Source organism: Cervus elaphus, chromosome 22, assembly GCF_910594005.1.
Source record: "Cervus elaphus chromosome 22, mCerEla1.1, whole genome shotgun sequence".
Taxonomy (NCBI): domain Eukaryota; kingdom Metazoa; phylum Chordata; class Mammalia; order Artiodactyla; family Cervidae; genus Cervus; species Cervus elaphus.
This window is the reverse complement of record NC_057836.1, coordinates 24,572,050-24,593,012: the sequence shown is the minus strand read 5'-3', so window position 1 is coordinate 24,593,012 and position 20,963 is coordinate 24,572,050. Positions and strand designations below refer to the sequence as shown.

Below are 20,963 nucleotides of genomic sequence, written 5' to 3'. Positions count from 1 at the left end.
ATTGATCTTTGCAGCGAGTGATTCTAAAGGATCTCAAGCACAATGATGGCAATTTCACTGAGAAACAGAAGATCGAATTGAACAAGGTATGCTTACATAAGACCTTTAAGTGAGAAATGACCTTACTCCGTTTTCCCCAAGCATTGAGGTCCCTGATGGAGCAAGATGTTATTAGGGAGTCCTGACAGAGAAGCCTATAGACCAAGGAATGGGTGACCATACTTCTTGTTGAAAATTCTCCCCCCAAATTTTGTCAAAGATGTTTGATGGTACAGAACATGCTGGCATGTCCTAGAAAGTGGTCCTGATGTGATGGGAGAGTAGTCAAAGGTTTGTTGTATTCAGGTCTTCTTGCTGACAAGAGAAAGGCCATGAGGTCAGATTAATGCCAAGTGCAGAAGAAGACGCACTGATGATTCATTGTATCAGGAGCAGTAGAATATCTTCCCAGAGATCTGAGACATGGCACGTTTTATTAGTATATTATTAGTTTTTAATCAGGTGCTCTTTTCTGGCTGAGCTGCTGTGTAAATGAGTGTGTTATGTTTTAGTTGCTTCAGATTGACTATTACAACCTAACCAAGTTCTACGGCACGGTGAAGCTTGATTCCACGATCTTTGGGGTGATTGAGTACTGCGAGAGAGGATCCCTCCGGGTAAGGAACCAGAATCATTTCCAATTTCCTAACCAGCCAACCATGTGCAAAAAAAAAAAAAAACAATGTGTAGTAGAAATTTTAAATGCTCACTCAGTGAAATAATAACAGCAGAGAGTTATCAGGAAAAGTGTATGGGCCCATATGCTTATCAAACTAGATCACTCAGATTTTGTCCATTTATCCCTATTATATCTTTGTAAGTGAAAGTGAAAGTCACTCAGTCGTGTCCAACTCTTTGGGACCCCATGGACTGTAGTCTGCCAGGCTCCTCTGTCCATAGAATTCTCCAGGCCAGAATACTGGAGTGGGTAGCTGTTCCCTTCTCCAGGGGATCTTCCCAACCCAGGGATTGAACCCAGGTCTCTCACACTGCAGGTGAATTATTTACCAGCTGAGCTACCAGGGAAGCCCAGGAATACTGGAGTGAGTAGCCTATCCCTTCTCCAGGGCATCTTCTTGACCCAGGAATTGAACTGGGGTCCCCTGCATTGCAGGCGGATTCTTTACCAGCTGAGCTAACTAGCTAAAAAATATTTAGGAGTGTAGACTTGAAAAAACAAAGAACAAATGTGGAAATGTGGAAAAGTGATTGCCCTCCATTCATTTTATTTTACTTGCATATTTGCTTTTGTATTAAGAGAAAACTGGATGGTTATTAGAAAAAAGTGTAGATTTTAAAATGTATGTATGGCATAAACTCAAATGTATCCTCAAGGAAAAAAAATCATAGCCCTAAATGCTGTTCTTTCTTTAAAAAATAATCTAAGAAAAAAAATAATAAATAAAAGCAAAAAATATATAAATATTTTTTATTTATATAGGCAAAAAAAGGCAAAAAAATATATAAAAGGCAAAAAGAAGGCAAGAAAATAAATAAATAAATAAATAAGTATTATCTCCATGGAACTGGAAAAAAAAAAAAATCTAAGTATTCAGTGAAAAGTTTAGAATAACTATGGCCTAAAGGAAAGGAAACCACAATTAAATTATTATAAAACTCATAAAATTTTAAAGTGCATTCTTGACTTATTTTTAAAAAACTATAAAATATACAAGCCTCTTATACTTCTAATTAGATCTTTAAAGCAACCATAAAAATAAAATGAAAATAAAAAAGCTATGAAAAAGATGCTTTCAATTATGAAAGAATATATCATGACTATTAAATTATAAAGTCTAAAAAAGGGGAAAATTTCAGAAACAATATAATTATGAAAACTTGACTCAAGAAGTAAAAACTTAAGGAAGTCAATAATGGTAGAAGACATTAACGTTTCCATTACAAAGAAAACCAGATTCAGTTTAATTTTTCTAAACTTCAATGAATAATTCTCACTGTCTATAAACACTGTTCTAAAGTTAAAGAAAAACATGAACATCTTCTAAATTCATTTAACATTCAACAAGGCTAGCATAAAGTCGATACTAAAATGTAATTAAAGACTACTGTCATTTATCAATATAAATGGAAAAATTATAAACGCAATACAGGTAACTCTAAGCCAAGTCATATATGAAAAGCATAATACAGTTAGATATGTTAGTTCTATGAATGGAAAAAATATTACTCTAATGCATCATATCAAAAGGTCTTTGGAGAAAGGCTATAGATCATTTTAATTGGTGCTGAAAATGTTCATTTAAATTGCTGCTGATACAATAAAATAAACACATCCCTAATAATAACAATTCAAGTCTTTCAAAATTAGAAATACTTTCCATAAAGGGCTAGACCATATCTGAATCATTTGGTTTCAACGTGACAAAAAATTTAGATACACCAGTAAGTGAAGATTATCACAGAGGACATTTTCATAGGGAGAAGAGATAATAAACAAATAAACAAAAGCCATATATCAGGTGCTAAGGGAAGAGTCTGTCTGCTCCTAACTCCCCTCCCTTAAACTGACGGGTTACCCACCGCTTCAGGAGCCTCATCTGAAACAACCAATGACTCTGGGCCCTTTGCCGGAGACTGCTGGTACACTGCCTACGCTAAAACTGGGCTTTTCCCCCAAACAAGAAACTGTTGTTAGGTTTTCAGTTAGGGTCCTGCTTAGAGTTTTACTGTGAAGAATTAGCTTAGTTTAACTACCCTATATCTTGATAGAACCATCACCACGTTAATACTATGAGTTCAAAATTCTAGGTCATACAGTTCACACAAAAATTCAAGAGCTCTGTCTTAATGACAGAGGACTTAATAAACGAACGGAACACCTAGAGCTCTTAAACCAATTGATGCAGTTGGTCTTCTAAGTAAAAATGGAAGCCATCTTTCTAAATTCCATATATATGCGTTAGTATACTGTATTGGTCTTTATCTTTCTGGCTTACTTCACTCTGTATAATGGGCTCCAGTTTCATCCATCTCATTAGAACTGATTCAAATGAATTCTTTTTAATGGCTGAGTAATATTCCATGGTGTATATGTACCACAGCTTCCTTATCCATTCGTCTGCTGATGGGCATCTAGGTTGCTTCCATGTCCTGGCTATTATAAACAGTGCCGCGATGAACATTGGGGTGCACGTGTGTCTTTCAGATCTGGTTTCCTCAGTGTGTATGCCCAGAAGTGGGATTGCTGGGTCATATGGCAAAAACCACTACAATATTGTAAAGTAATTAGCCTCCAACTAATAAAAATAAATGGGAAAAAAAAAAAATGGAAGCCTAGTGAAGGGATATCCTGATAGCGATTCCTTGTAGGAAAACACTAGTGTTATTTTTGATAATAACAGAGCCTGCAGCCCAGGCACTTGTGAATCGGGCTCACCAGCCCCCTCTCCTGGCAGGTACCTGCTCATTCCTTTACCACTGTCTGGTGAAGAACCAGGATTTGGGATCTGTGGGCACCTCATGCTCATCTCCTTGTGATAAAGAACCACCTAGTGTTTCTTAGAGAGAAAAGAAACATATGTTCAAGAAAAACAAGACAATGGAGTTCCAGCTTGTTCCTGAGCCCAAGGACTCGTGATTAGATCATTACTGGAACTTCCTTGGTGGTCCAATAGTTAATATTTATGCTTCTACCACATGGGGCGTGGGTTCAATCCCTGGTTGGGCAGCTAAGATCCCACATGCCTTGGGGTGTGATCAAAATGTTAAAAAATAAAAAACAAAAGATCATTATTTACCTGTAAGAATCTCTCCACAGTGGCATCCTTTAGACAACTCATCTTCATTTTCTTTTTCTCCTGCTCAGGAAGTTTTAAATGATACAATTTCTTACCCTGATGGTACATTCATGGACTGGGAGTTTAAAATCTCTGTCTTGTATGACATTGCTAAGGTAAGAGACCCACAGACATGAAAGATATTTATGAAAGTTAAATCTGGAAAACGGACCTAGCCAGCTATCGCATTGGTTTCTTCATCTGTAAAATGATAATGAAAGTATTACCTGCGCCATAGGGTTTTTGTGAAGATTTTATGAAACAACACATGGGCTTTGTAAAAGGCCTGACAAGCAAGTATTCAATATGTATACTGACTTATTATTTTTATTATTAAATTCTTTCTTCACTGGGTTGCAGGCACACATTTTCATAGATTTGCTGGAAGTAAAAAAAAATCACATAAAGTTTCAGGGAAGATAACTGAATCTTCACCTCAATGTAAGAGAAAATATAACGGCAGGCATTCATCTTGCATGAGGCAATAAAAAAATTTGGACATGTATATTTCCTAGACATGCTATGAAAAGGAAGTGGCTACCAGTAACTAGGGCCCTATTCAAGAATGAAGAAAAACCAGTCCCAAGAGTGAGCTATTTGATGCAGTCTTAAATCACCTGAAAGACACATAGCATCGGAATCAGTTGGGGGAAAAAAGTGTGGTACAATATCTTACTTGCCTCAGTTCACTCCCAGGACCAAGGCTGGTAACTAGTGTCTGCAGTACCACCACCTCTGGCCACCAGGGGGAGACACAACAGCCAAAAAAGAACTTCCTCTTTCAAAACGGAATGAAACGTTCTGTTTCAAAATAGATGGAAAGCAATTAGATTTCAACAAATAATCTAGCCTAACTTCTCCCTTCAGGAAGGCAAAGCCTTATTATTCATATTATTTTCATATTCATATTGAGGTAGCAGAGAACCAGAGACATACGCAAGGTCACAAACTGAATAAGTGGTAAGCAAAAACACTTAAAAAGAAAAAATTAGGATCAATCTTTGCTTCATATTGTCTACAGCTCCTTAACCAGAGTCTTTAGACAGTTGCCTTTTACTGTGTCACCTAAATAACCTTCAAAACTGGATGCAGGACTTAGGCAAATATTAGGGCTTTAACAATATTTTATAAAGTTAATGGAATTAAATTTAAAACTCGACGGTGATTCTAGCCACATGCCGAAATGATTTCACCAAGTCATCTCCTTCCTGAAAATGACAGAGCAGCTGAGGAGTGTCATATCTCTTTGTTTTCCTGTCACCTGAAAAACTACAGGGAATGTCCTATCTGCACTCCAGTAAGACAGAAGTCCACGGCCGACTGAAATCGACCAACTGCGTGGTGGACAGTAGGATGGTGGTGAAGATCACCGATTTTGGCTGCAATTCCATTTTGCCTCCAAGAAAAGGTCTGTCATGAATGAAATTTTCACTAGTTTCCCACTTAAACATGTTTCTTTTAATTTTTGCACAAGTCCATGTAAAGTGCTCAGGAAATGGTGATACTGACCAGAGAAAACACTTCCCTAAGAGGCAGTAGCTGGCTCATTCCCCAGCATTACCCCCTTCTCAGTGTTCAGCGTGTGCCTGTCAAGTTGAACAGATCTCCTCTGTGGGTCTTCTTCAGCTGTGTGTCCCTTGATTTAAGGGAGAAATCATGAAAGAGTTATTGGCTTGTGGAGGCAGGACTGTGTGAAAAAATACAGAAAGTTAGAGCCGTAGGAGACCTTAGAAATCCTCTTATTGAACCCTCCTCTTTTATAGAAGACAGAACTAAAGCTCAGAGAGGCTAAGAGAATTGCCCAAAAAGAAAGAGTTTAAGACTGAAGCCCCTTTCCAAATTCTAGACATCATTCGTTTATCTGTGATAACGATCAGAAATGATGATGCTTAAAAAAAAAGCCTTATTGGTAAAATATATTCTTTTATCCCTTTCAGGAGTGGTGATGAAGGTCAAAAAAAGTGATCTGTAAAGTATCAAGGGCTTTTCATGTTGACTGTTTGCCAGTCCTTTATTAGATCTCAGGGTTAAACAGCCTCAGAGGGCTAGGACTTATATATGCCTCAAAATACCACTAAATTCCTCAAAAACTAAATTCTACCTCTAATTCTATTTTGCAGTCCTTTTAGTTTTCCATAATAGACGAAAAATTACAATCCTGCACCCACTTCTTTAGCTATGTCAAGGATGCTAAGACACTGGACTAAATCCAGTTAGTGCTTATTGAGAACCTACTGCATGCCCGGGTTCATCTTAGAGTAAGCAAATCCCTTTCATGAAATGACTCACCGTGACACAAAATCAGATGAATTGCAGATCCAAGCCTACCCTCCTGAACATCCAGTTATATGAGCCTACCTGTGGAGTTGGTTACCTGAAATCTTATTATAAGTGGATTTACTTCCATCTCCTACAAGCCCAACCATTAGGATCCATTGTTAATGAGTCACAAGCCACATAAATTCACAAGACATAAATCTGAAAAGGCAGTGAACACTTGGATGGAAAGCCAAATGGGGAAAGTGTGCTTTATCATAAGCATCTCACGATACCTAAACACACAAATCTGTTGATTTATTTAATTGAAACTGCTGAAGGTAGAAATCTCAATAAGTCTACAGGAAGCTAGGTGATCCTGGAAAACTCCCAAGGGATGTTGGAGAATAATTAATTGTATGCCCCCATTATTATAAATAAGGTATGTAATGGGGGTCCCAAACCCAAGTGACTACAGGAGCCAGACACAGGAACGCTTCACTCTTGAAATGAGCTTGATGGGAAGCACTAGTAATAGCACGCACACTAGTAAAATTTGAGTAAATCGTATGCTTTTTTTTTTTTTAAGAATACCACAGGAACCAAAGAAAGCACATCTGTGTAATAACTGACCTCATGGCAGCTACTGTATCACATCTGGAAACTATCAGTGACTGTCTCTCTGTTTAAATGTGCTGTCTTCATTTTCTTCTAGTAAAAATACTGTTGTGGGTTGCCATTCACTTCTCCACGGGATCTTTCCTACCCAGGGATTGAACCCGTGTCTCCTGCATTGCCGGCAGATTCATTACCGTCTGAGGCACTTGGAAAGCCCACTATTTCCTTTTAGTAAATATACATATATGGCAGTTCCCTGGTGGCTCAGTCAGTAAAGAATTCACCTGCAATGCAGGAGACTCAGGTTTGATCCCCTGAAGAAGGGAATGGCTAGCCACTCCAGTACTCTTATCTGGAGAATCCCATGGACAGAGGAGCCTGGGGTGCTACAGTCCATTGCATCGCAAAAGCGTCAGACATGACTTAGGGACTAAACCACCACCACCAAACATATATATAGTAAATATATTTATATTTACTGAAAGAAATATGTTTTATATTACATAAAATTTGTAAACATATATTTATTAAGTATTTATACATATGTAGTGTTTTATGTGGGCTTCCCAGGTGGCTTAGTGATAAAGAATCTGCCTGCAATGCAAGAGACCTGGGTTTGATTCCTGGGTCAGGAAGATCCCCTGGACAAGGAAATGGCAACCCACTCCAGTATTCTTGCCTGGAAAAGCCCATGGACAGCGGAGCCTGGTGGGCAGCAGTCCATGGGGTCACAGAGTCAGACGTGACAGAGCATGCACACAATGTTTTATATTACATAAAATATATAAATATATAATTTTAAAGTATTTATAAAGGCTTTCATAGCTTTATGCTGCATGTTCCATAAACTATTAAATCCTCAGTCTCTTACATTCTACTGAATTCACCCCACAAGTATTTACCGAGCAGTCCTTGTACCCAGGCGCTGTTCTAGGTAGACCTTGAGGGTTTTCAGGACTATGACCCAGGCAGTTTTAGGGAAGGCATTCCATGTTTCCTCACCCAGATCCTGGCATTACCTAGTCAGCTGGGAAGGCAAGTGTGTGTTCTGCCCCCATCGCCAGCATGAGCGTGGTGGAGGGACTTGAAGAGCGTGTCGGGGATCTCTGGGCGGCTCACCCCCTCAACCTCACAGTCTCAATGCTGAACACACAGACTTGTGGACGGCCCCGGAGCATCTCCGCGTAGCCAGCGTTTCACAGAAAGGAGACGTGTACAGCTATGGCATCATCGCCCAGGAGATCATCCAGCGGAGAGAAACCTTCTACACGCTCAGCTGTCGGGACCAGAAAGGTGAGGACCCTCTCTGGGAGCCGGCAGGAATTCTAGGCTGACCGAGACCCCGAGGTTTCTGTGACCACATCTCAGTCCCCTTGTCAGCGAGAGCAATGTCACTCCCGCGCTCCTCACTGCACAGGGCGGTTGGAGGGATTCAATGACAGTATGAATGTCAGAGGGCTCTGAAAAGTGTAGGCCAATGCCCTACTGCCAGCCACCCCCACTGTCAGCATTATTGAGTTAAAGGGCTGTGCCGTAAAATTCCCTGCTTTCCTTCTGATTCCATTAAGAGATATGCGTCTTTAACACCTGAACTAGATCACTAACAGGCCCACATACATCCTTGAGGTCTCACTAAGAGAATATCTCTAGTAGTTTTGTCACATGTCCTCTTTTTATGTGTGTGTGTTGGGGGGCATTTTTGCTGTTGTTCAGTGGCTGTCGTGTCTGACTCTTTGTGACCCCTATGGACTGCAGCACGCCAAACCTTCCCCATCCTCCACTGTCTCCTGGAGTTTGCTCAAGTTCATGTCCACTGAGTCAGTGATGCTACCCATCTCTTGTGTGTATGTATGTGTGTGTATGGGGGGGGGGGGGTAGCATAGTTTATTAAATTCTAGAAAGTTGATTTAGAGATTATATTTACTCCCCATGGAATATTAAATTTGACTATTCTTTTTTTTTATTATTAAACTTTGTATTTTATATTGGGGTATAGCCGATTAACAATGTTGTGATAGTTTCAGGTGGAGAGCAAAGTGACTAAGCCATACGTATGCATGTATCCATTCTCTCCCAGACTCCCCTCCCATCCAGGCTGCCATAGAACATTGAGCAGAGTTCTCTGTGATCTACAGCAGGTCCTTGTTGGGGGGAAATGTTTCATTCCGTTCATCCAATTCTCGATTTACTGGGTACTTACTGTGTGCCAGCTCTTACCAGTATGGAGGATGAAGGTAGCAGAAGGGTGTAGGGAGGACAGGCTAGCATCTTGGTCAGAGGAAACCTCCCTAAGATAGTGGTCTTTGAGTTAAGTTTTAAAGGGTTTGTAGCTTTATCTGAAGTACTTCCTGGGTGTAAGAGGGTCTAAGACCCCTTCCCCTGGTGGCTCATCCATTCATTCACATCTGTTTGTTGAGTGCTAGCCTAGGCTCTGCCACACTCCCACCGGCTCCCCATCCAGGGTCCGGGAACCCATTCAGAGTCTGGAGGCTGCTGCTAAAATTTCTTCACACTGCATTCTTTCTTGTAATTCGAATGGTTCTCGTCCCATCAGAGAAGATTTTCAGAGTGGAGAATTCCAACGGAGTGAAACCCTTCCGCCCCGATCTGTTCCTGGAAACAGCAGAGGAAAAAGAGCTGGAAGTGAGTATGTCTCCCGCAGGAGTTTCTTTGGGGTTGCAGCATCAAAGGAGCACAAACTCGGTGGATGAACACCAAGGAAATAGATCCACTTACAGTTCTGGAGGCCAGAAGTCTGAAATGAGTTGTCAGAGGCCATGCCTCCTCCGGAGGCTCTACAGGAGAATCCATTCCCACTTCTCCCAGGAGCTTCTGGTGGCTCTTGACATGCCTTGGCTTGTGGCCACAACACTAATCTCTGCCTCCAGGCCACATGCTCCATTTCTGTCTAATCTGCTTCTCTCCTATATGAGGATACATGTGACTATTGCTGTTATTTAGTTGCTAGGTCGTGTCCAGTTCTTTGCGACCCCATGGACTGCAGCACGCCAGGCTTCCCTGTCCTTCACTACTGTCTCCTGAAGTTTGCTGAAACTCATTCATGCCCATTGAGTCAGTGATGCAACCCAACCATCTCATCCTCTGCCACGCTCTTCTCCTTTTGTCCTCAATCTTTCCCAGAATCAGGGTCTTTTCTGATGAGCTGGCTCTTCACATCAGGTGGCCAAAGTACTGAAGTTTCAGTCCAGGGACTTCCCCGGTGCTTCATTGTTTAAGACTACGTACTTCCACTGCAGGAGGCATGGTTCAGTCTCCTCTCAGGGAACTAAGATACCACATACCATGTAGCCAAAAAGTTTTAAAAAAATAAAATACATTGGATTTTTTAAAAAACTTTTTTCAAAAGGATAATCCAGAATTATCTTCCCATTGCAAGATCCTTAATCATACCTGCAGAAACCCTTTTTCCAAGTAAGGTAGCATTCACTAGGTCCGGGGGTTGGGACACATTCTTGGGAGCTGTTATCAATCTGTCATCCTCCTAACACACAAAAGAGGTCCTCCAGCGCACATCACATTCTCAGTATTTAGGAGCTGGAAGAGCAAGATGTCTCTGTGAAACACTTATTAAACTTATAAAACTACCTCCTGATTATAAAATAAACATGCCAAGATCTAGAAACAATAAAGAAATGTACTTTCACTCTTTCTATCCTTCCTCCGAAGAAAATGGAGACTTTTCTGTATTTGCTTAATTGTTTTATAATCCCTCACAAAGGCCTTTAAGGACTGTGGAGAAAAAAATTCTAATTTTTTCTTTCGAATTTTATCTGAGCTTCTCTAATCCAGAATATGGTGAGTAAATGTTGAAAAAATATTTATGGTTATTAAATTTTTTTTAAACTTTTGTTCCTTGCAGGATAAAGATAAAAACATTTTGCTTCAGTTTGCAAGTGACCTGCTAGATGAGGTTTATGGTCAGACTCTACTGAGCATGAATGGGCCTTTTTTATTTCTTTCTGTTTTTCAACATGAAAGGCAGGTTGTACCCCAAGGTGTTCTGAGCTACATCCACTCCTCTTGCCTTCTCCTCATCCCTTCCCTTCCTGCTGCTTTTCTGGATCCTGGAATTCCTCTCCGCACATCAGTATCTCTCCTCTCAAACCCTGCTTTCTAGTCTGAGTATATCCTCATGTTTAAAACAGCTTTCACCAAAGCCGCCTCCTTGTCCATTTACTCGTGCGGCTGGATGGTTCTGGAATTGGAAATGAGGAATTCGATTCCGTCTTCTAGTAGTTGGTTCCACTAGAATACAGGGCTGAAACTCCAAGACTTGGCCTGAAGGGCATGTGCTGTTGACCGAGGAGCCTGGTGGGCTAGGACCCATGGGGTTGCAGAGTCAGACAGGACTGAAGCAATTTGGCACGCACGCACGCTGCATCAGCTCACTTGTCGGCGTTTCTGTCCCATCCTCTAAGGCAGTCAGCCAGCGGATTGTTTTCCCAGGCAGGGGTACCACCTAGTGATGAATATGGGCAACTACAGTTCTATACCGTGGTCATCTCCCTCCCCAGGGACTCTTCATTAACGCAAAAGAATGCAGACAGGCTCTGTATCTAGTACCATTTGTGATCCTGTTTGTGTTCAGAGTGAAGAACAAACTTAACTTAAAGCAAATGCCCTTCAGCATGCTTTTTGATTCCCACAAAAGCTGCAAACAAGCGGTATCAAATTAGATGATGGTTCCATGGGCTTCCTGTCCTCTCCCTCTTCCTCTGACCCCCCCACACCCCACACACACCCTCCAATCCCTCCCATCCTCCCACCTCCCCTCCCCACCTCCCCCAACCCCAACCCCCCTTCCTCGTTTCTCTTCACTGCAGCTGGGAAACTTACAAAAGTACATAGATTAATGTCCTCTGCCCATGTCATACCTGGGACATACTTGTGCTAAGGAAATTATTAATTTTTTAATCTGAAATTCAAGTTTAACTGGGTGTCCTGTTAAACTTTTTTTTTTTCCTACATCTGAGAACCCTAACAAGATCCCTTCACAAACCAATTAATTCAGAAGCTCCTGAAGTCCTAAGAAATTTTGTGTATGCTCCCCAGACAATTCCACGGTCAGGCACAGTTGAAAACTAATGTCGTAGAGCTTCACTCTCGTTTTAGAGTCGCCCGGTACTCACCAAGCCCAGCTATTTATCCCGCTCCCCAGCACAAACCCTGCAGATGTCCGTAAGGCGTTTTCTCTCCCCCATCCCACCTCGTCCAAATCAATATTGCTGTTTTCTCCTTAGCCTAGGATCGAAAGGAGGGGTGAGGCAAAGTAGTGCAGCAATGATGACCACAGGGAACTGGGCCATTTCATACTTGTTGTGAGAGTTGAGATGTTTTAAAAATATTCCCTGCTTCAGTTGCTTACATCACAGAACAGAATAGTACAGGATACCACCCTCTAAGCTAATCCACCTCTTAGTTTTTATCTGAAGTACAGCTGATTGACAGTCTTGTGCTAATCTCTGCTGTATAGCAAAGTGACTCATTTATACATTCCTTTTCATATTCTTTTCCATTATAGTTTATCCCAAGGGGATTGGCTGTAGTTCCCTGTGCTATATATAGTAAGACCTTGTTTTTACCTATTTTAAAGGTAATAGTTTGCATCTACCAACCCCACACTCCCAGTCCTTCCCTCTCCCCACTCCTTTGGCAACCACAAGTGTGTTCTCTAAGCCTGTGAGTCTGTTTCTCTTTCATAAGTAGGTTCATTTGTGTCATATTTTAGTCTTCACATGTAAGTGGTACCATATGGCATTTGTCTTTTTCTGAGTTACTTCAATTCGACGACTTCTTTCTTCCAGGTCTATCTACTTGTCAAAAACTGCTGGGAGGAAGATCCAGAAAAGAGGCCAGATTTCAAGAAAATTGAGAATACCCTGGCCAAGATATTTGGGTATGGTGGACATTTTTACTTTTCGCCACTAACTTCAGTTTTTTCTAATAATAGTTGACATTCAGTGGTAGCTAAGTATGAGAATGCCTTTTCTAATGAAAAATCACAGATTGCAACACCTATCTCCAAAAAATTAAAATGATATGGAGATGAACAGACCATTTTCTCAAGGAATAATCACTTGAAAAGCTAAGTACTATATGTTCAAGGGCAAGATGAGCCTGATTAGAAAATAGATTCTGACTGATCATGATTATATCTGTTAAAAAAATATAGTTCCCTTACTCTTCTGCAGGTAATTAGGATTTAGAAGTCTAGTAGAATCCTGAGGATCTTAAAACCCCTGGATAATTCTTAACATCAGCAAGTTCCTTAGAGTTTTAAAAATCGTAAGATCAGGAACTTTGGCTGAATCAGAGTATAATTCAGGATCAAGAGAAAAGTAACATACAGTTATCCAGTAAGGTTGAATTTTAGATTTTCCATGTTTGGAGGCAGACACAATGCAGAGTGAGAAAAATAGCTCTAGGAGATCCAGTTTCTAGGCTAGGATCTAATAATAGCTAGTTATGGTTACCAATTTTGTTGCTCGTAAAATTGGAATGAATTTTCTGTAGATGATTCCTGCAGTTCCTTCTAGCTCTTTCTGTAGTCTCGTTAAGTCAAAGACTCAGACACTTATTGAAGCTAAATAAAGCCCAGGACTGAGATGGGGTGGAGTAGTGGTCCCAACCCCCCACACCAGGCCACACAGCAGGAGGTGAGGTGGGGTTGGGGGGCAGCTTCATCTGTTCCTCTTTGCTCACATTACCACCCAAGTTCTGCCTCCTTTCAAATCAGCAGCAGCATTTGATTCTCATAGGAGCGTGAACCCTAACCCTAAAGTCAGGGCAGAATATCCTGAGATTGCCACAAAATAGAAATACAGCGCACAATAAATGTAACGTCCTTGAATCATCTCGAAACCATACCCTCCCCCACCCCCACCCCTGCCCAGTCCACGGAAAAGTTATCTTCCATGAAACCAGTCCCTGATGGCAAAAATGTTGGGGACCTCTGGGGTAGAGTGAAGACAATGAAAGTGTGGCCATTGATTGCTTGATCTAAACCACTCAATGGGGGAAAAGAGCAGGAAATAATAAATGATTTCAATCTTGCTCTTTTTCATTCCTTCCCAGATCTATTACTAAGAGCAGATGAAACTGTATGTGTGACAGATGAAATGTGAGCTCATGAAGATAAAACTAGGCCCCTGGTATTTAGCCTTTAATGTGGTGGTTCTCTACTTGGCTGCACATTGAAATCACCTGGGGATAGTTGCAAACTAGTGATGCCGGAGTGCTACCCGAGAGAGTCTGATGTAATTGATCTGGGTGCAGGGTGTCATCAGGAGTTCAAATAAGCTCCTCAGGTGATTAAAATACACAGCCGAGGTTGAGGAAACTGTTTTAATTGAATCAATTCATCATGAAATCAGATTATCCATCTTCATCCCTTCCACCTGCTCCCTCATTCTTTCAACCCAGCTCGATTTCTTTATGGTTTCGGGTGAGAATCTCCTGGGGACCTTGTTAAAAATTTCTCTTCATCCCAAACCTAGCAGTTTCCAGTTGTAATAGGTCTGTGATAGAACTCAGAAATGTATGAATTTTTTTCTCTTTTTTATTTTTTAAATTATGAAAGTATGATACATTTACAGGAGACTTGGAAAATACAGAACAAAGTTATATATAGTTCCACTATATATTACAATTATTTTTTAAGTAGATAAACTAAGATTTTTAGTTGGAGTTTCAATGTCAAACTCTCAAAAGTTAACAGAATGAATATACAAAGTAGAAGGATGTAGTAGACCTGAAAAGCACCATGAACCAACTAAATATAATTAAGATTTATACAATTTTCATACAACAGTAGGATACAAAGTCTATTCAGGTTCCCATAGACTATAAACTAGGAGTCTCTGGAACATATCCAGGGACATAAAACAAGGTGCAAACATTTCATGGTCTAAAGGTATTGAAATCATACACAGTATGTTCTCTGATCACTGTGAAATTATGTTAGAAATCAATATCAGAAGATACTTGAAGATAATGCACCTATTTTCAAGTCCAATGTGGCATTTACCAAGACAGACCTCAATAAAGGTCTCATTGAAAGCCTCAATAAAGTCAGCTTAATGAAAAAATACAGTGATTGCAGAGAAGAAAGCATTTAAATGAGAAATTAAAATCAAAGATTATTTAAAACCCCATGTATTTGGAAATTAAATGTCCACTTTTAAATGATGGGTATATCTAAGAAGGTATAACAAGGAAAATTAGAAAATACTTATAACAGAATAAAAATAAAAGAGAATTTACCAGAATTTGTTGCATGCATCTGAAGCTGCTCAGTGCATCTAAATACAGTGTGAAATTGTATAAGGTACACAATTGAATAAGGTATAGAAACAAATAATGGACACTAGCATAAAATTTTGTGAAATTTGAACAAAATCTATATGTTAGTTAATAATACTGTGGTGGTGGTGCTTTAGACACTCAGCTCTGTCTGACTCTTGCAGCCCCATGGACTGTAGCCCGCCAGGCTCCTCTGTCCATGGGGTTCTCCAGGCAGTACTGGAGTGGGTTGCCATTTCCTTCTCCAGGGGATCTTCCTGACCCAGGAATCAAACTTGGGTGTCCTGCATTGCAGGTTGATTCTTCACTGACTGAGCTAAGAGGAAAGTCCACATGTTAATTTCCTGTTTGGGGGGTTTTTTTTTTTTTACAACATAGTAAGCAAAGAGTTAGACACAATTGAGCGACTGAACTGAACTGAAGAAATGTATTGAATTTTTAACAAACATCCCACCCCATACCAAGGGGATTACAACATAGTCTGTCTTTTTGAGCACAGAAATGGCAAGTTTAATTGTTGTTATGATGATGAAATAGGACGATTTATTCATCCCTTGGGTTGTGTCATGAACATTGTCTCCAGTTCTCACAACAGTTAATTTCCTGCTGGGGTCTGCACCCGGGTCCTGCAGGACCCCTGGGCCCTGCATCCTGGGGTCACAGGGTCACAAAGAGCTGGCATCTCATCTAAGTCATCTTGATCTAACAAAATAGACTTAGGGCTTTTGCTTTAGGACCCTGACTCTCTATTCTGAGGAATAATATAAGGCTCAGTTTTACTTTTCTTGATTCTTTCTTTCTTTTTTTTTTTTTAATTGAAGGAAAATTGCTCTACAATGTTGTGGTGGTTTCTGCCGTACGAGGTTCTTTTCTTACATTTCCCTTTATTGCAAGTTGTTCCTTATTAAAACTCTAGAAATATGAATAGGCAAATAAGAAAGTAAAAACATCACCTATTTTTCAACAGATAATGACCAGTTTTCAAAAATTAAAAATAAGATAATGTTTGCTGTTATATAAATGGCTTTTTTCACTTAAATAATGTAAAAGTAGTATCTTTCTATGTACTTCATGATTTTAACTTGTATTTGATAGTCCATCATTTCATAATAATTTAATTACTTTTTGTTACACATTTAGGGTAATTTTTAAATGATTCTTTGTGAGGAATAACTCTGACTTTCTTTATAGTTCACTTTTAGCACATTCGTGAGTTTCCTTCGGGTAATTCTAAGAAGTAGAATTGAGAGGCTGGTCCACATAAGCATTCTTAAGATTTATGACGCATTTTACCGTATTTCCCTCCAGGAAGACTATAATGTATATTTTTCCTCCATCTTATTTACATTGATTACCATTGTGCTATCATTTGTTTTTCTTTTTTTTTTTAGTGTCTTTTCTATTTCTTTGATCCTTCCCAAGATTAAATTTTTTTCTATATTTGTTGACCATTTTTATTCTTTCTTTACTTACCTGTCCTTAATATCTTCTGCCTGTTGCTTTAATGAATATTCATGTTTTCTTAGTAATATGGAGAGCTCTTTACCTGTCTCTACCTACAGCCTTTTCCATGACCAAAAAAATGAGAGTTACATGGATACCTTGATCCGACGTCTACAGCTGTATTCCCGGAACCTGGAACATCTGGTGGAAGAAAGGACACAGCTATACAAGGCGGAGAGGGACAGGGCTGACCAGCTTAATTTCATGTTGCTCCCACGGTAAGGAAGTCCTTCCACGGACGGGACTGTACAGGACTCCAGAGCTGTGCCTCAGCCCTAACGCTGAAAGCCAAAGCATCCTTGTCTAGCATTGGTTTTCTCTGTACTTTTCTTACTTTATTTTTACGTATTTATTTGGCTGTGCTGGATCTTAGTTACAGCACACAGGATCTTTATTTGCAGCGTGCGAAATTTTAATTAGGGCGTGTGGCATCTAGTTCCCAGAGCAGGGATAGAACCTAGGTCCCCTGCATTGGGAATGCAGAGTCTTAGTCACTGGACCACCAGGGAAGTCCCTTCTCTACATTTATATAGGATTGCTCCCTTTTGCATTTTCTTCATCAGATCGTTGTGTTTAAAGATGCACATTCTTGCTAAGCTTTGTCCCGGTTTGCACTGTCTAAATTGCTAAAAGAGATTGTTTTCCAGTGCCATGGAAGGAGCATGGATGGCAGAGTTAGAGCCACCTAGATTCCAACACCTGTTGGTCACTTTTACTAAGTCGGAGACCTTAGGCCAGTCACTGTCTCTCCTTCATACAAAAATAAAAATTAAAGCGTTAGTTTCTTTGCCATCTTCTTTCAGCCTCATAGTAAAGGCCATATTACAGGAAATTATATAGATGAGCTTATTTGCAAAACAGAAATAGAGACAAAGATGTAGAAAGCAAATGTATGGACACCGAGTGGGAAAGGGGTGGGTGGGTAGGGAGAAATAGGGAGATTGGGATTGGCAGGTTCGCTCTGTTGATAACTATGTATAAAATAGACGCTGGGGCTTCCCTGGAGATTCAGAAGGTTAAGAATCTGCCTGCAATGCAGGAGACCCAGGTTTGATCCCTGCATTGGGAAGATCCCCTAGGGAAGGGAGTTGCTACTGACTCCAGTATTCCTCCCTGGGAAATCCCATGGACAGAGGAGCTTGTCGGGCTGCAGTCCACTGTGTCACAGAAGAGTCGGACACAACTTAACGACTAACATGTACACACACGAAAAATATATGACTAATGAGAAGCGACTGAATAGCACAGGGAACTCTACTTGCTGCTCTGGGGTGACCTAAACTGGAAGGAAGTCCAAAATGGAGGGGATGTACGTATATGTACAGCGGATTCATTTTGCTAAACAGTAGAAACTAACACTTTATATTTATTAATAAAGCGACTATGCTCCAGTAAAAATTAATTAAAAGTAAGATAGGAGCCATCTTTAGTGCAGGAAGGCTTCCCTGGTGGCTCAGATGGTAAAGAATCTACCTTCAGTGTGGGAGACCGGAATTCAATTCAATGCAATTCAATGCAATTCAGTTCAATTCAATTCAGTCCCTGGGTGGGGAAGATCCCCTGGAGGAAGAAATGGAAACCCACTCTAGTATTCTTGCCTGGAAAACTCCATGGACAGAGGAGCCTGGCAGGCTGCAGTCCATGGGGTCACATAGAGTCGGACACGACTGAGCAACTGAACACTCACATTTATTAGAGTTATAATCAAGTATTAATACTGAACCTCCTATTCATCTGAGGCCACATAAATGTGCTCTGTGTGTGTGATATGTTCCTAGACTTGGTATTTGCAAACTGTCTTTGTTTCCTCGCCACACCATTCATTGGAAATCCTCAGTTCTAGAATTCCTGGTGAACAGTTAGTACTATCTCAAAGATTTCCGTAGAGGAAGAAGGGATTTACTGAAATTGAGGGCCCTGTTTTTACCTTCCTCATCTAGGCTGGTGGTCAAGTCTCTGAAGGAGAAAGGCTTCGTGGAGCCTGAACTCTACGAGGAGGTCACAGTCTACTTCAGTGACATTGTAGGGTTCACTACCATCTGCAAGTACAGCACCCCCATGGAGGTGGTGGACATGCTCAACGACATCTATAAGAACTTTGACCACATTCTGGACCATCACGACGTGTACAAGGTAACCACTACACCTAACAGACAGATGATGGTTTGACCCCAGGTCAGCAGAGCCAGGATTGGCTGTTTCTGTTATTACAGTTCTCCTTCGCAACCCCTACCACCTCTGCCTCAGGATGCTTCCAGGATTGTCCTGGATCCCCAAGTCCCCAGGTGCTCAAGTCCCTGGTATAAAATAATATAGTATTTGCATACAACCTATGTACATACCCATGTACTCTAATTTAAATCATCTCTAGATTACGTATAATACCTAATACAATGTAAATGCCATGTAAAATAGTTGCTGGAGTTGTGGCAAATTCAAGTTTTACTTTTTGGAACTTTCTGGAGTTTTATTTAAATATTTTTGAATCATGGGTCATTGAATCCACAGTGCGGAACCTAGAGAGTCAGAGAGCTGACTCTACTCAGGTCTTTTCCTTTGTCATTTAAGAGTTAGTAAATTAAAAAAAACAAAAAAAGAGTTAGTAAATTAGTGGTTGAGTCTGAGCTACAAGTGAAGTGAAAGAATAAGAGTGGTCAGAAGTTGAAATTCTCACCCTGTGTAGATCAGAAAGTCTTACTAACAAGAGTTCCAGTTCAATAGAAAGTGATTATGCATTTTAACGATATTCAGAAAGAAGAAATTAACTAACCAATACATATGAACCATGCATATGATTATTAAAATGAAATTAAAAGGGAGAATATCAAAGAATAATGTTAATAGGAGTCTACTACCTATTACAAGAAAAGTGTTTGGAAGCATCTGGTACAAGAATGTGTGTTATGTCTTTAGTGAAGTGAAAATGAAAGTCACTCAGTCGTGTCTGACTCTTTGCAACCCCGTGGACTGTAGCCCGCCAGGCTCCTCTGTCCATGGGACTCTCCAGGCAAGAATACTGGAGTGGCTTGCCATGCCCTTCTCCAGGAGATCTTCCCAACCCAGGGGTCGAACCCAGGTCTTCTGCCTTGCGGGCAGAATTTTTACCACTTGAGCCACCAGGGAAGCCCCTTTATGTCTTAGAGGAACCTACAATTCTTTTTTTATCAAATAGTTTTTGAAAAGTAAAGCACTAAACATGACTTTTCTGATAATTAGAGATGGTTTACTAAAATTACATAAAGCCATTCAGATTGTTTCAACACTGTAGAATTGTCACCACATCTGCATGACTTACATTGTTATAAAGTACTTCACTCAGTTAAAATCCTTTGTAGTTGTTTCATCAGCTTTTTAACTAGGTTATAGCTTCCTAGGTGGCGAAGTGGTAAAGAATCTGCCTGCCAATGCAGGAGACGCAGGTGATACGGGTTTGATCCCTGGGCCAGGAAGATCCCCTACAGAAGGAAATGACAACCTGGTCCAGTATTCTTGCTTGGAAAATTTCATGGACACAGGAGCCTGGTAGGCTACAGTCCATAGGGTCACAGAGAGTTGGACATGGCTGAGCATGCACACGCCACATCCTAACTAGGCTATAAAAACCCTAAAGAAATTAGCATAGTACTGGTCTTGAAGTAGTCCCAGAATAAGTGTACAGGGCTATGCTCATATGAGTTCTCAAACATTTCTGAATTTGATGTGCAATAAACTGCTTCTGTGTACTTTCTGGTGCCTTTAGAAGGGACAGATTCACTGATGAGAAACTACTTCCACAGGTGGAAACCATTGGTGATGCCTACATGGTGGCCAGCGGTTTGCCTAAGAGAAATGGCAACCGGCATGCAATAGACATTGCCAAGATGGCCTTGGACCTCCTCAGCTTTGTGGGGACCTTTGAGCTGGAGCATCTTCCTGGCCTCCCAATATGGATTCGCATTGGAATTCACTCCGGTACGCAGCTGAGCACTGTAGCAGTCGGGAACCGTGTGTACCTCTGCACACCAACTAAATTAGAAAGGTTGAAGGATCCTCAGATGAGATCAATTTTCACATGAGGCTTACTCTTGAATCCACTGGCCAAATACAAGGTCCAGTTACACATCCTGACATAATTAGACCTATAATAAGTGTCTGGAGAGTTTTAGGAAACAACAGTCACGACAGCACTCATGGAATGATAATAAACACCAACCACAAACTAAAATAACAAGCTCCAGATCTCCTGTTTAAGTCACCCTATTCCCTGGTGACTCAGATGGTAGAGAATCCGCCTGCAATGCAGTGCAGGAGACGTGGCTTCGATCCCTGAGTTGGGAAGATCCCCTGGAGGAGGGCATGGCAACCCACTCCAGTATTCTTGCCTGGAGAATCCCAAGGACAGAGGAGCCTGGCGGACTACAGTCTATGTACCATATAGAGTTGGACACG

General features: G+C 40.7%; 1 protein-coding gene across 5 annotated transcripts in view; it reads left to right on the top strand.

Moving 5' to 3' along the window:
• The window catches only part of GUCY2C (guanylate cyclase 2C), an 84,303-nt gene that overhangs the window by 56,624 nt on the left and 6,716 nt on the right, over positions 1–20,963 (top strand). For all 5 annotated transcript variants that reach the window (XM_043882190.1, XM_043882188.1, XM_043882192.1 and 2 more), the window contains 10 exons: positions 15–86; positions 552–656; positions 3,866–3,952; positions 5,112–5,244; positions 7,866–8,003; positions 9,265–9,353; positions 12,536–12,627; positions 16,595–16,753; positions 18,476–18,668; positions 20,312–20,486. In XM_043882190.1, coding sequence (XP_043738125.1) covers positions 15–86; positions 552–656; positions 3,866–3,952; positions 5,112–5,244; positions 7,866–8,003; positions 9,265–9,353; positions 12,536–12,627; positions 16,595–16,753; positions 18,476–18,668; positions 20,312–20,486 — 1,243 coding nt within the window. The remainder of the gene's footprint in view (positions 1–14; positions 87–551; positions 657–3,865; positions 3,953–5,111; positions 5,245–7,865; positions 8,004–9,264; positions 9,354–12,535; positions 12,628–16,594; positions 16,754–18,475; positions 18,669–20,311; positions 20,487–20,963) is intronic.